This window comes from Eriocheir sinensis, chromosome 10 (assembly GCF_024679095.1).
Source record: "Eriocheir sinensis breed Jianghai 21 chromosome 10, ASM2467909v1, whole genome shotgun sequence".
In the NCBI taxonomy this organism is placed as follows: Eukaryota; Metazoa; Arthropoda; class Malacostraca; order Decapoda; family Varunidae; genus Eriocheir; species Eriocheir sinensis.
In genome coordinates this window covers 17,362,924-17,377,923 of record NC_066518.1, presented here as the reverse complement: position 1 = coordinate 17,377,923, position 15,000 = coordinate 17,362,924, and the positions used below count along the sequence as shown (strand labels likewise).

Sequence of the window (15,000 nt, the reverse complement as noted above, 5' to 3'; positions counted from 1 at the left end):
CTGTGTGAGTGGCTGTCACACTGTTACAGTGGATTTAGTACAAATAAGTCATTCATTCATATACTACACAAATAATTATATATATATATACAAAGATATCTTACCTTCTAGCATACAACTCACTAGTAACTGGAGTAAAAATGTTCAGAGATAAAATTGTTTTTGGAAAAATAATCTGAGTAATGAGGCATATATTTTTATCAGGGCTCATTCACCGTTTTCTTAATATCGAGAATAGGAAATGATACACGACTGGAAAGAACGGCCATTTCTCGCGTTTCTTCTTTCCCTCTGAGTCTGTAACCCTCGTCGCCACCTTCAAGTGCTCTGCCTCCTGCAGCCTCGCCCCATAGAACGGCGGTAGCGGCGGCGGCGGCGTCTCTACACCCTGGGAGCCAGAAGGCGGCTGCCGCGCCGCTGCTAGGGCCAAGGCGCCGCCAGGGGCTGCGATTCTTTCTTCTCACCATTATTTCCCGGGCAGGTGTTGACAAGGGTGCTGTGCCTTTAGCTTTCACCAAGGTCAAATGATTTTATTAAACTTTATTAAACCCTTTATAATGAAACCAACACTAGCGAAAATCAAGATATATATATTCATATGACAAGTAGTTATATGCATATACTTTTGTATATGTATATAGGAGCCATGATATGCATATATTATCCTATAAAGAAGCTTTGCTATTGCACTGGGGTGTTGTTTGATTCTTGTCCCTCTCAGTTTGCCTCCCCGTGTCTCCGAGATTCTGTGTTGTTGTTTCACATCATGAATTTATGATGCTTTTTCAAGTCCATAGTATTCCATATGATAATTATATTATAGAATCAAACTTTTTGCCTATGTATCTGCAAAGTTAGGATATAGGGACGTTGTCCACACTGGAAAGGTCACAACCAATGTTACTTATTTTCGTTAAGAATATAAGAGTGAAAATATAAATAAATATATAAATATATATATACATGTAAAAAAAGTCCAATACCGTATCTCTTTCTGATGATCATTATGTAACCGACGCGTACTCTAGGTTTACTTGTTACCATTGTTAAGTACTACTTTTATATGAGAAGAGAAACACATGATTTTCTATACCGACGGGCGGGTCAGGGCCGGCCGCCACACACACAGCGCCGCCCTGCACATACTATGGGGCGCAGCTGTTCGTCTACATACCTCTCATAAACTAGTGTACTCGAGCGTGTATTTTATAGGTGAGGTGGCGCTGCCCTCCCCTGCGCCGGCCCTGCGCGCCCCTCGGATGGCTGGGATGTTGTAATGGTTTCCAACATTCGTCTTGCTGCTGTGTCTGACGGTATGACGGGCGGGGCGGTGCAGCTGATGGAGCCTCACTCACTCACAAAGTCACTCACTCAATCACACGTCCCTTTCCCTCCACTCACTTCTTGTTTGGTCTCCTAGCACCCTCCCTTCCTCACTCACACTCACTGCCTCACTAAAACAGTCAGTCTCCTCTCACACCTGTGTCTCACAATCACCTCAAAGTAATCAACCTTGTGTTTGTACCAGCTTTCTCACTCTCACTTTCCTCACCTCACCTATCTCAACCAACTCAAAACCCGATTATCCACCCAAATACACACACACACACACACACACACACACACACACACACACACACACACACAAGTTGGCGCAACTGGTTAGAGCCCTGCGCAGCCAGGCTTCACGGTCTGACAGGACAGCGGTTCGAGCCCGCTCAGGCCGGATTCTTTCCGTTGACTAGGAGTGGCTACTGTCCCCCCTTGAACAAGGGGGATCGGGTGTATGGTGTGTGAGGTCCTGGCAGTACCCATAGATCGACGATAAAGATCACTTATTCATGTCGGGAGGGTACCTGCTGGCGATTACGAGTCCAACACGTGATCAGGCAGTGGTGAAATACACACACACACACACACACACACACACACATATATATATATATATATATAAATATCTATATATATATATATATATATATATATATATATATATATATATATATATATATATATATATATATATATATATATATATATATATATATATATATATATATATATATATATATATATATATATATATATATATATATATATATATATATATATATATATATATATATATATATATATGTATGTATATATAAACACACACACACACACACACACACACACACACACACACATATATATATATCTCTCTCTCTCTCTCTTCTATGAAGTAATCATTATTTTCTTAAGAATTCAATTTTTACTTTTTTCATAGAGTAATCATTAATCGCTACTTTCTTTTCGTGATCCTTATGATGTAAAATAAAATTGCATTCCATATGCTTGTTTGTATAAGGAACATTAAACTTTTACGTGAAGGAACTTCTTGAGACGCTAACGATATTACTTTCCGATATTATTTCCAATTTTCATTGTTTTCTTTGTCTTTATTCCTTTTTCTTCATTTTTTTATTACGTAATGCATTTTTCATTACTATATATAATTTTTATTTTACGCATTGTCTTAGATTTACTTTTAACTTTTTTTTTTCTTTTTTTTCCTTGAAGTGCTCCTGACAGCAATACTTCTCTCCATTATTATTATTTTTTCATTGCCGTTTCTTCCTTGACATGCTCCTTGCAGCTTCACTCACTTCATTTTATGTTATTCTCCAACTCCCACACTCACTCCACACACCACCTTCCCATCAGCTGATTGCTTACGTCATCCTGTGTTCTTACAATGACGTCGTTGTTAATAATGACGGAACTGACATTTGACGTGGCAAATATATGTCTCTTTTTGTATGCTGATGTTTTTTTTAATTTCCTTAAGCTCGCTCGCTCCATCTAATCTATCTGCTGTACTGTGAAACTTGGGATGGAACGCAATTAATAAGTTCCATGAAAAATTCCTAAAACATTGTATTGGATTATCATTTCTGTTAATACTTCGGTGATATTTTATAGAACTAAAGTTGGGGTTAAGTTACTCTATTTTTAAGGGTATATATTTCAATTTCATGGCGATTACTCACGACAGCAACGGAAATCAACATGAACAATAGCCTAACACAGTATGGTATCTATTTAATGGCGATAACTCGTGATCAAAACGGGTCAACATACGCGCTAGCCTATTACTCTTCGTATTTATTTGAATTTTGTGGCGATAACTCATGACAAAAACGAAATAGTCAACATACTCGATAGCCTAGCCTTAGCACATTATGGTGTTTAGGTATATTTTGGCGATAATTCATGACAAAAACTGGTCAACATACACGATAGCCTACTATAGCACATTACAGTAGAATTGAAGCGACATTAATGGAATGGCGTATACCTATTATTAGGCTACAAAAGTCTGGTAAATTTATCTTCAATACTCAGTTGGCGTGAATTACAGCATAGTCATTGCGAAAAGCAATGTCATCCCCTGTAAATCATGGTCATGTGTAAGTCTAGCCTCCAGAGTCCAAACCCTCGGCACATCCTACGAAAAAAAAATCAAAGCTATACATATTTATTTGTTTTTTTCTTTACCTTATTTGAAACTCTTTGTAATTTAATCAAGCTTGAATGGCACGAACCACCTCATACAAATGTTTAATAATAATAATAAATACAATTGCATAATCCAAACAAAGAAAGTAACACGATCCTATCATCTTGATGTGTTAGGATGGAAGACACGTCATAAATGCCCTACACCATCTGATCCATATTATCTTTTTTTATGATTATTATTACTATCACCAAAGACAGTTTAATAGGTAAAGCCGGAGGAGTAAAAATACTAAAGCCTGTAGCCTAATGTTGACACACTTAAGACAGAGTTACCAATATAAAGGAAGGGAATAAAGTAGGTGGAAAATTCAAATAAATAAGGTCACTAGTCAGTTCCAATACACTAGTAAGATAAAGTAACACAACACTCACCCTGCCATGTCGTGGACCGTGGGCCGCAGGCCAGCAGCTGTGGCGGGGGAGGAGGTTAGCGGCGCCACACATGATTAATTTTACACTGTATGAGTATATCCTTAAGGCGCCGCGAACAGATGCCTTGCACGTGTTTATACATCCTGACGAGCATCGTAAGGCCGTGTTGTTAATCCACTGACTCACTACAGAGTACAAACAGCCAAAACAAAGGGTAAATTTCTGCACCTTACAGTAACCGTACACTCACACTTGTAACTGCACACATACTGATGCACGCCGTGCCGCCCGTGCGCAAATTGACCCAGCAGTTATGACTGCTCAGTGTACCGGTGTGGCGTCGGTACCCTTTTGAGTACTGATACCATTTGTGTCGCCGGGCGAGCTGCCTTGCTCTGAGGAATGATGAAGCGTTCCTTCTAAATACTGTTAAATTATGTTATGTTAGCTTATGTTATATTATGTTATTAATCTATAAAGATAACAATGAGAATATGGATTTTAAGTCCCAGCATCAACAACTATGTGTGATCATTGGGAACACTAAGGAGCACTAAATGATTCTGTGGAATAGCGCGGTAACAGGACCCGGAGGAGAGGGCATTGATGAGTCAAGACGACTGCCAAGTGGCTGCCAGAACGCCGGATGGTACGCAGAGGCAAGGCGTAAGTGATATCCGTACGCGTAAATCACCAAAAATGTTGGTTCCGCAATTTTTCATTACCTGATATTATATCAACGGGACCTACCATGACATACTAGCTAGTTGTGCCATTCCCCTTGTATAGTAATGAGGTAGTAATAAACAGCTAGTGAAGCGAACCAGATGATAACAAAATGTGCTCGATTGAAACAATGAAACGTACTGGCAGATGAGAGGAGATGAAAACCTGAATACATTAAGAAATTGCATTATATGTTGGATTATTTGGAGGATAAAATTAAATATTTTAACCGAAATGTTACGTTATTTATTGGGGCTAGGTTACTCTATTTGGTCAGGTTCCGTTCGGTCATATGATCAGGGATGGTTATGAATATTGTTAATGAATGGGTTAGGGGACCTTCATATTAAGCAAACGTAATTTCAAACAGAAAAAAATCTTTAATGGCACAGTTATTTATGATAAGTATATTTGTCTTTCGGAGTAAGACGGGGCCACGTCGGACACTTACCATTAAAATAATAATAAAAATCGATATGATGGCACTGCAGTGGTAGTTGTAGTAGTAGTAGTAGTAGTAGTAGTAGAAGTAGTAGTAGTAGTAGTAGTAGCTTAAAAGTAATATGTTTAGTAAGGTTTGTAATATTAAATAAAGATGGTTGTCGGCCACAGTCATTGGCGGGGTGGGGCCAATGAATTGCTTTGTGAAAGGATATGAGAGAATATACCGCTCACAACGCAACTCTAATAGATGGAGGTCCGTAAAAAAAAAAAAAAAGTAGTAGTAGTAGTAGTAGTAGTAGTAGTAGTAGTAGTAGTAGTAGTAGTAGTAGTAGTAGTAGTAGTAGTAGTAGTAGTAGTAGTAGTAGTAGTAGTAGTAGTAGTAGTAGTAGTAGTTGATGTTGATCAAATTACTTCAGCTTACGAGTAGCTATATTTGGATTACTTGAGTAAGTCCTTCGCGGCACAGAGAGCATGAGATCGCCGTTTGTCCAGGGGAGACTGAAAGCGGTGTCAAATGAGGGCATTTTCATGCATTTTTTGGTATTTTCCTGTAAGTACGAGAATTTTCAAGCCCGTGTCAGACGAACACTTTTCCGGCATCTTTTGGAATACCATACCATCTGATGGCGGTGCGGTCATCTCTTAGTAGCAAGCAGGGAGTCGCGTATGACCATCCTCTTGCCATCAGTACGGGCATCTTGCCGTCAGTTCAGGCATCTTTGTGTACATTGGAGACGACGCCATACACACATACACACACACACACACACACCACCGAACGGACTACAAGTGTCTGGTAACTTTCAGTGAAGTAAAGAGAAATGGCTAATGTTAGTTGGTCAAGAGATGAAGTAGCCTGTCTGTGTGATATGTTTAATTAAAGAAAACAAGTACTAGTGGAACACCGAAGACCCGTGTTATTGCAAGAAACGACCACTTTGAATAATACTATATATATATATATATATATATATATATATATATATATATATATATATATATATATATACACACACACACACACACACACACACACACACACCAGTTGCCAAATAGTGAAGAGTCAGTTTCTCTCCTGCACTCACAGCCTCTCTCAAGTCCCTCAATTTCCTGACCAATCTTTGAAGCCAAGTGCAAATTTTCTTGACAAATAATGTGCCAAAACACAATAACTGCGGCCAATCGTAACAAGACGACGTGGTTTCGAAGCCATTGTTTATTCTGGTTGCGGGAAGATCCCAGTGGAAGTAGTTCGTAGCCGAATCGGCCGTACAACTACACGCGCACCTTTTGCCACCACTACGGGCATCACTTGGTATAGCAAGATGCTAGAAAACATCGCTGTGTGGCACGGCCTTCAGACAGCTAGGTGCCCGTGCTGTCGGTTTGCTCCTGGCTGTCACCCAGATAGCCGTTTTAGGTATCTTATTTACAATGGAGACCATCATCATTATTACCCAAAAATATTCCAGTTGAGAACATAGGCCTCTCTCGAGCGTTTCCATTCGTTAATGTCCTGTGCCTCCAGTATTCAACCTCCATGTAAACAGTCCGTAAACTGCTTACTTTCATTATACGGCCTTCCCTTAAGTCTTCTTGTGACTTGCTTCCCATTCTATCACTATTATTGCCATTCGGTTGGCCTCTTTCCTAAATTTGTCATAAGAATCACCATTAATTTATTTTAGTTACCTTGATTGTGTTGTTTATTCTTGTTTGTTCTCTTACCCATTTGTAGTTATACTTATTTATTGCATTGATTTCCAACATCGATCTCTCGATTCGTTTTGAGCACTTCTCAATTTCCTTTCCTCACACTTGGTCAGTGTTCGTGTTTAATCCATACATTATGATGGTTATAACGCACCGATTGTAAGTCCTCCCTACAACGGCAGAGAACCTCACAATATGTTACCTTGTTTAATGAACGCACTCCAGCCCAGTCATATATATATTACGTTTTGGCCTCTGGCGCCGGCAGGCTTTCTTGGCGGGGCCTGGTGGTCGGGCTCAGTCCGATGTGGTGCAAGAAAGTGTTTTATGGCGCCATCTTGCTTGGCTCATGCCACCCCCCCGGAACTCATCTTTGATCCTCTTTTCGAGGGAATATAGAGTCTATAATAGAATTAATAGGTGGTCTTCTGGACAGCATGTGGATACTCTTCGACCACTCTACTCTGACTGAAAAATCCCGGCTTGTGGCACCGAGCGGGGCGCGAACCCACGTCGTCCTAGTCTGGGCGCCGTTACGCTATCCACTCAGCCACCGCTGATTCGAATAAACGTCTGAAATTCTGATCGTGAATATTTTGCTGAATTATTTCTATATAACTGATACGATATTTTTATCCTGTCTGTTAAGTCGTCTTTCTCAAATGTCAAGATTTTGACTGAATTTCTCCAGACTTGATTTTTTTCTTCTTTTCTCAAGAAATCAAGTGAAAAGATTCGATAGTGTTTCTACAGCAATTTCTCCGCAGTCCTAAATAAGGTAGAGATAGACATACGCTATGGCAGCTTGTGACCTTGGTGCTCATTTGTCTCATTGACTCTTGAGCCTCAAGTGGATAAGAATCCATTAACCATTGCCTTAATAAGATTTAGTTATGCACACTACACTAATAGTTTTATTTTATACCTTCTGTTTGTATGCTTCCGAGATCTGATATATCAGCATCAACAGCTCTCATAAAAGCTATATTCCCGTCGGGTCTGGTCAAATTGTTTGTGTCCCCAAGCAAAAGTGTAACACAATTTTTACAGACTTCTTCACAAAATATATCACATGATATTTCAGCTTTAGGACATATTCAACTGCCGTCTTTTTTAAACAAAATCAACTCTGAAATTTTCTACATATTTATTGGATTCATATAAAAACATAGTGCTTGATAGTCTTTATTGATTTAAAAAACATATTTTAGCAGTATCTTATTACTACAGTTACTATTATATTTTGTTGAAAAAGCGGATTGTGTATGAGCCAATCTCGTAATTAGCCCCTTAAAGACATACATTCATGCTCCCTCGGGAAGGTCTGAGACCTAAAGGAAAGATAAAACCAGACTGCACTACCAAGGAGGTTGGGTATGCTGTAACTCAGGCCATCCCATGTGTGTGTGTGTGTGTGTGTGTGTGTGTGTGTGTGTGTGTGTGTGTGTGGAGAGAGAGAGAGAGAGAGAGAGAGAGAGAGAGAGAGAGAGAGAGAGAGAGAGAGAGAGAGAGAGAGAGAGAGAGAGAGAGAGAGAGAGAGAGAGAGAGAGAGAGAGAGAGACATGCTAGAAGAGGGTGCAGGCGTGGTTTAGGCAGGTCCTTCATGAGGGTGTAGTCTTAGCACAAGCGGCCGGAGCACACTTCACCCAGAAACACGAGGCCGGCGAGGGTGAGGCCTGCCCCCCACACGTAGAACAGCCACAGCAGCTGCAACACAAGACAAGGACCCTTCACCCCCTGTTTGTAACCATAGCCCACCACTGCTCCACACTAGCACAACACTCACAACACAACAACCACAGCCCGATACTTGTACAACACACTACCATTATAACACTCACAACACCCACAAGAAAACACTTTCACATACACCAGCTGTACACAACGCCTCACCTGAACACCGATGCCTTCACAGCACAACACTGCCTCAACACGCCACCTGCACAACAATCAATACAATAGCTGCAACACCTACAGCATAGCCTGTACAACACAGCATCAGTACAACACACCTGCACGATATCCAAAACACAATACCTAAAACACACTTCCTGCATAATGCAACACACACAACGCAATACCTGCCCCACAAAATACCAGCAACATATCACCTGCACAACACAACGCCCAAAACACACTCCCTGCATAAAGCAACACACATACACAACATCTGTCCCACAAAATACCCACAACATATTACCTGCACAACACAACACCAACATCACAACGCCCACAACACACCATCTACCACATAGCACCCAAATTACAGCACTCATCACAACACTCATAACGCATCACTCACAACACAACACCAACAACACAACACTCGTAACACAACACTCACAACACAACACAACACTCATAACACAACAATCACAACACAGCACCTACATCACAACATCTGCAACACCTATAACAAAACACATACAAACCCCAACACAGGAACAACACAACACCAGCAACACCGACAACACAAATCTGCAAGACACACCACTCGTCACCCGCCTCCCCCACACGCCTCCCCACCCCTGAACCCCAAACACGCCACCCACGCCTCACTCACCCCCACTTATCAGTTATCACTTATCCCAGCTATACTCACCTTTCTCTCACTGTCTCTGCACTCCACCTGTTCTATATTCACCTCCGTCCATCCACCTGTAGCTGTCCACTATCCATATAACGATTTTTATATTGATTTTTTTTTTCTATCACCTCCACCACCAACTCTTTCCTCCTGCTTTTTACCGACTTTCCTTTATCATCTCTTCCTCCTCGTTTTTCTTCATTTTCTTTCATCATTTTGATATTTATTCTTCGTTTTCTGTTATTTTTCCTCATCCCCCACGTTCAAGACAACCTTTTCCTCCTTTTTCTCCTTTTTTTCTGTTTTTCTTTCTAACTGTTTTTGAATAACTTTCAACACATTCATCACCATCTCTACCACCGCCAGAACCTCTTCTCTTAATTAACCATTCATCATTGCCCGAGCATCTCATCCCGCCCTCCCCGGCCCACCCATCCCCTCACCTCTGGCCCCACTCCACCACCCGTCGCCCTGCACCATACCAACGCTTAATGAAAGTGGATGAAGACCGTGACAATATGCTTGAAATTAAATAACCTCCAACCCATTGCTCTTTAGTATCCCCCGACGAGAGTTATTAAATCGTCAAAACTGTAGTAGCTCCCATAATAGACTCCCCGTAGTTGAGCAAAAGGCGCACGCCAATACCTCAACGTTCCATCAACTTAAGAAAGCTCGTTGCCCTCTATGGATGCAGGTGGTGCACGCATTTTCGCCTCTGAAGGGAGAATAGAGAGATAGAGGAAGGAAGGAGAGGAGGGAGAAGATAGAGGAAAAAGAAGAAGGGATAGGAAAAAGGTTAAATGTGAAGGGTGAGGAGGGAGAGAAAAGGAAAAGGAGGATGAGATAAGAGAAGGGGAGGAAACGAGGAGAAAGAGAGACGAGAGGGGGAGAAATGAGAAAGAGGAGATAGAAGAGGATATAAGGAAGAGAGAGAGAGGATGAACAGAGAAGAGGAAGAGAAAAGAAGGAGAGAGAAGAGGGAGGGAGATAAGGACAGGCTGTAGAGAAAGAGAGAAAAGAGAGGGATTTAAGCGGAAGCAAAAGGAGGAAGATACGAAAGCAGGAGAAATAAGAGAGAGAGAGAGAGAGAGAGAGAGAGAGAGAGAGAGAGAGAGAGAGAGAGAGAGAGAGAGAGAGAGAGAGAGAGAGAGAGAGAGAGAGAGAGAGAGAGAGAGAGAGAGAGAGAGAGAGAGAGAGAGAGAGAGAGAGAGAGAGAGAGAGAGAGAGAGAGAGAGAGAGAGAGAGAGAGAGAGAGGAGATAGGAGGAAAAGGTATTTGGAAGACAGAAGATGAAAGGAGAGGAGGAAGAGAAAGGAAGGAGAGAGATGAGAGAAAGGGGAAGGATAACCCGAACCTGGATCAGAGCGAGGCTGGACTGCTTCGAGGATCTGGTGACGCCCTTGTAGCAGGTGACCCCGAAGCTCCCCTGGTACAGCCGCTCCACCACGCCCATTTGCCGCATCCACCGCAGCCTTCAAGGGGGGGGTAGATAAATAAGCCGTCAGAACCAACCTCCTTTTGAGACTTTTACGTCGTAGGAAGAAGGAACGTGGGTTGATTATTCTATATTTCTTACTGCTTTCGACTTCAACGCTTTCAAGAAGGGAGTGGAAGTATTAAGACCGAATTTGACTCTCTTTCAGTAACTCTACCAACTATTTGCAGGAGCAGCGCCAGCGAGCTATTTTGTTTCCTCTTTTGCACTTGATATGTCTCCTTTCCTGTAATAAAAATCGTTCGTACCATTCTTAAGTAATAGTGATGGAGGGCGGGGGGGGGGCAGAAAGTGGAGCCGCAAAAGGGGCCAAGGACCTAGTAAACAAGCGTAGTTTTATTTTGTTAACTTCTGGTGCCTATTCGCCGTATTTTGAAGACAAGGATGTAAAGCGCTCATCGAGGGCGTCTGGAGGTTATTTTCTGGGAAGCATTCAAAGGAGGGAGTTGATATTCATGAAAAGGCTGTTTGATGAAGAGACGATGAAAGGATGCAACACACACACACACACACACACACACACACACACACACACACACACAGCGAGGCGGGGCGTGACTTAATGGACCGTATTAGCTATACAGGAAGCGCCACGTGTGGCCACTCAACTCTAAGCTGAATTTTCCGTAGAGTTTAAGTTATAGACTAGAGTGCGTCTGAGGCTGTCTCAGGGATACACGGCCATGATGCCGCCGTCGCCCCAAGCCAATGATTGCACACACTTCACTCCTACCCGATTTCAGTTTTTCTCCATGTCAAATAGTAGTGTCAGGAAATCGGGTTGAAGTAAAGTGTGTGCAGTCGTTGGCTTGGAGCGGTGACGGCACCAAGGCCTTGTATCCTGCTTTGACAGTTCACTGAGTGGCCACGTGTGGCGCGGCCTGTATAGCCAATACGGTCCATTTATCACTCTCATTAGCTTGATCAATGCACACGACACATCTGGGCGCTGTGTTGCTGAGCTTACAAGGCCCAGGAATGTGACGCACTAAATTAGTTTCTCGTAGACTTCACACTCGCTTTGAAACTGGGCCCTGAGCTCTCCTGGTGTGAAGCGTCTCCTCCCATTTATCAGCCATGCAACACCTTTTACCACCATTACCACCACCACCACCACCATCACCACTACTACTTCTACTACTACTACTACTACTACTACTACTACTACTACTATTACGATGTCACTGGATTTGATTTTCCGCCAGACCAAAGGGGCGAGGACTAGCACGCCTCAGCACCCGAAGCTTACACGCAGGGATGCAAGCTTGATGGATTTGGTCACGATGCGCGGCTGGTCTGTGTGGCGACCTGACTAATGTATGGGGAGGAGGGGGGGGTAAGAGAGAGAGAGAGAGAGAGAGAGAGAGAGAGAGAGAGAGAGAGAGAGAGAGAGAGAGAGAGAGAGAGAGAGAGAGAGAGAGAGAGAGAGAGAGAGAGAGAGAGAGAGAGAGAGAGAGAGAGAGAGAGAGAATTTACGACATTTGTATAGTTTATATAATTAAACATGAGACGAGACAAATTGACAGACATGAAAACAGACAGACACACAACAAAAGAAGGACAGACAGACAGAAAGAGAAGCAGAAAGGCAAACTATAAAGACAGACAAATAGACAGACAATGAGAGTTAGAAATTGCCATAGAAGAAAAGACAGACAGGAAGAACAATAAGTAAAGACAGACAAACAGACAAACATACACAGAGGGACAGACCGATACAGAGACGTAGACAAATGGTCAATCAGCTAGACAAACACAGAAAACGCAAGATAAATAACAAGACCGACACAGTGGGATAAGGCACAGACAAGAGTATTGATAACTTACTTCCTGTCGACGAGGGGCTTGAGGAGGGAATTTTTGGGGGCGGCGATTGCGGCATACTCCAGGCCGATCGTTTCCCTCCCGTAGGTCAGGAGACACTCGCCGTCCTGGTTCCTGTTTTCGTTGAGGGTGTGAAAGGCTCCCGGCTCACCCACTGGAAGGAGAGAGAAACCAAAAAAGACATAGATGAGAGCGAAAGAGAATTGCATAAACAAACGCTGTGAATGAACTGGTTTTCCTCTTTTTACCATCATAAAGTAAATTGAGTTGCAAGCCCGCCTTTCTGAAAAAAAAAAAATCCCCCCAAAAGAAAAAAAAATGTTTTGTGTTGCTCGTGAAAATCCAATAACAGGTTCCATTGTGTGGTGCGTCGCTGCTGCTCGTCGCTCCTTCATGGACAGATTTTTAGCACGGCAGACGTAACTGTGACGCTTGCATTATTTCCTTTCATGCTGCCAACTTTAATTACCTGGAGCACTGCGAGGTGTAATTAAGCGTCTGGAGGTTGCATTGGCAAGTGACTTTTTGTCCCGACGGATCCTGTCTCATCACGGTTATTGCTGCACCTTTTTTCTGATATACACCTCAAGAGACTTTTCGTACACCATTAAACTGAATCGTCCCTTGTTTTTAGTGTCGTCAGTGAAATCTTATTCTTACTCACACTCTCTCTCACTCGCTCTGTCTTTGTACAGAGAACATTAATAACATATCCAAGTCGAAATTACTAGCCGAGAGTTCCTTTTTACTGATACGGTAGCGTTTTCATATATAATATACTTGGAACCTGTAGTGATCTCTTATACACGTCATAATTCATAGGTAATTATATGCCGCTATTTTCTCAACATTTTTGTTTTCTTGATTGCTAATATCATTTTGCCACTCTTTGTTTAATTTCATTGTTTGATTTCTACTTTGTACCATTTATCCTTAGCTATCAGTCCTAAGTGAGTCGTAACTAATAACTAATAGTATATGTACTCTTCCGGCACTTTCTATTGTATATTATATCGTGCTAACATAATAATAATGATAATACTGATACTTATACTAAGAATAATAATGATAATGATGATGATAATAATAATAATAATAATAATAATAATAATAATAATAATAATAATAATAATAATAATAATAATAATAATAATAATAATAATAATAATAATAATAATAATAATAATAATAATAATAATAATAATGATAATAATAATAATAATAATAATAGTAATAATAATAATAATAACAATAACAGTAATAATAATAATAATAATAATAATAATAATAATAATAATAATAATAAATTGTAAACAGTGTATTGATTGGTTAGGAAAAGGATAGTTGTGTCACTGGACCTGGCCGCTTTAAGAAGCTATAAAAACGAGTGCCTTAACACATTCGTTGATATCAGACGTGTCACATCCTAAAGAACAAAAACTCCTGATCAATTTTGGAAGCATTTGTTGTAGACAGTTATATAATGCGTTATAGCTGATCACTACCGTGGCAATATATTAGTGAATTAATGAAAGAAATTAACACTATCGTAGTTGATTTAAATGGGATTGAAATTTTCCAAAGGGAAGTTAAAATGATTTATGGAGGAGGAAGACAAACGTGCTTCTCAGGAGCTGCCATGTGTGGGTTGACTGGTCTCTTATAGTTTCCGTACATTTTTTTTTTTTTACAACAAAAGAGCCGGCTCAAGGGCAACAAAACAGTGTATAAAAAAAGCCCACTACTTGCCGCTCCCAACAACAGAAAATAGTAGAGTGGCCAAAAGAGAGGTCAAGTTCGGGTGGAGAGGTGTCTTGATACACTCTTCTTCAAAGAGGAGAAGTCATAGGCAGGAGGAAATACAGACAAAGGAAGGCTGTTCCAGAGTTTACCAGTGTAAGGGATGAAGGAGTGAAGATGCTGGTTAACTCTTGCATAAGGGGTTTGGATAGTATAGGAATGAGCAAGAGTAGAAAGCCGTGTGTAGCGGGGCCGTGGGAGGGGGGAGGCATACAGTTAGCAAGTTCAGAAGAGAAGTCAGCGTGAAAATATCGATAGAAGATAGAGAGAGAGGCAACATGGCGACGGACTTTAAGAGGTAGAAGACTATCTGTAAGAGTAGGAGAGCTGATGAGACGAAGAGCCTTAGACTCCACTCTGTCCAGAAGAGCTGTGTGAGTGCGGCCCCACCCTTGCACACGTGAGATGCATACTCCATACGAGGGCGGACAAGGCCCCTGTATATGAATTGCAACTGTGCGGGGAAGAAGAA

At 41.4% G+C, this 15,000-nt stretch overlaps 1 protein-coding gene across 1 annotated transcript in view; it reads right to left on the bottom strand.

Moving 5' to 3' along the window:
* Positions 1 to 8,020: 8,020 nt before the first annotated feature.
* The window catches only part of LOC126996655 (glutamate receptor 2-like), a 42,472-nt gene continuing 35,492 nt past the window's right edge, over positions 8,021 to 15,000 (bottom strand). Inside the window, exons 14-16 of the mRNA XM_050857344.1 lie at positions 12,732 to 12,882; positions 10,764 to 10,881; positions 8,021 to 8,526 (exon numbers count right to left, since the gene is read on the bottom strand). Coding sequence (XP_050713301.1) covers positions 8,437 to 8,526; positions 10,764 to 10,881; positions 12,732 to 12,882 — 359 coding nt within the window. The 3' untranslated portion in view covers positions 8,021 to 8,436. The remainder of the gene's footprint in view (positions 8,527 to 10,763; positions 10,882 to 12,731; positions 12,883 to 15,000) is intronic.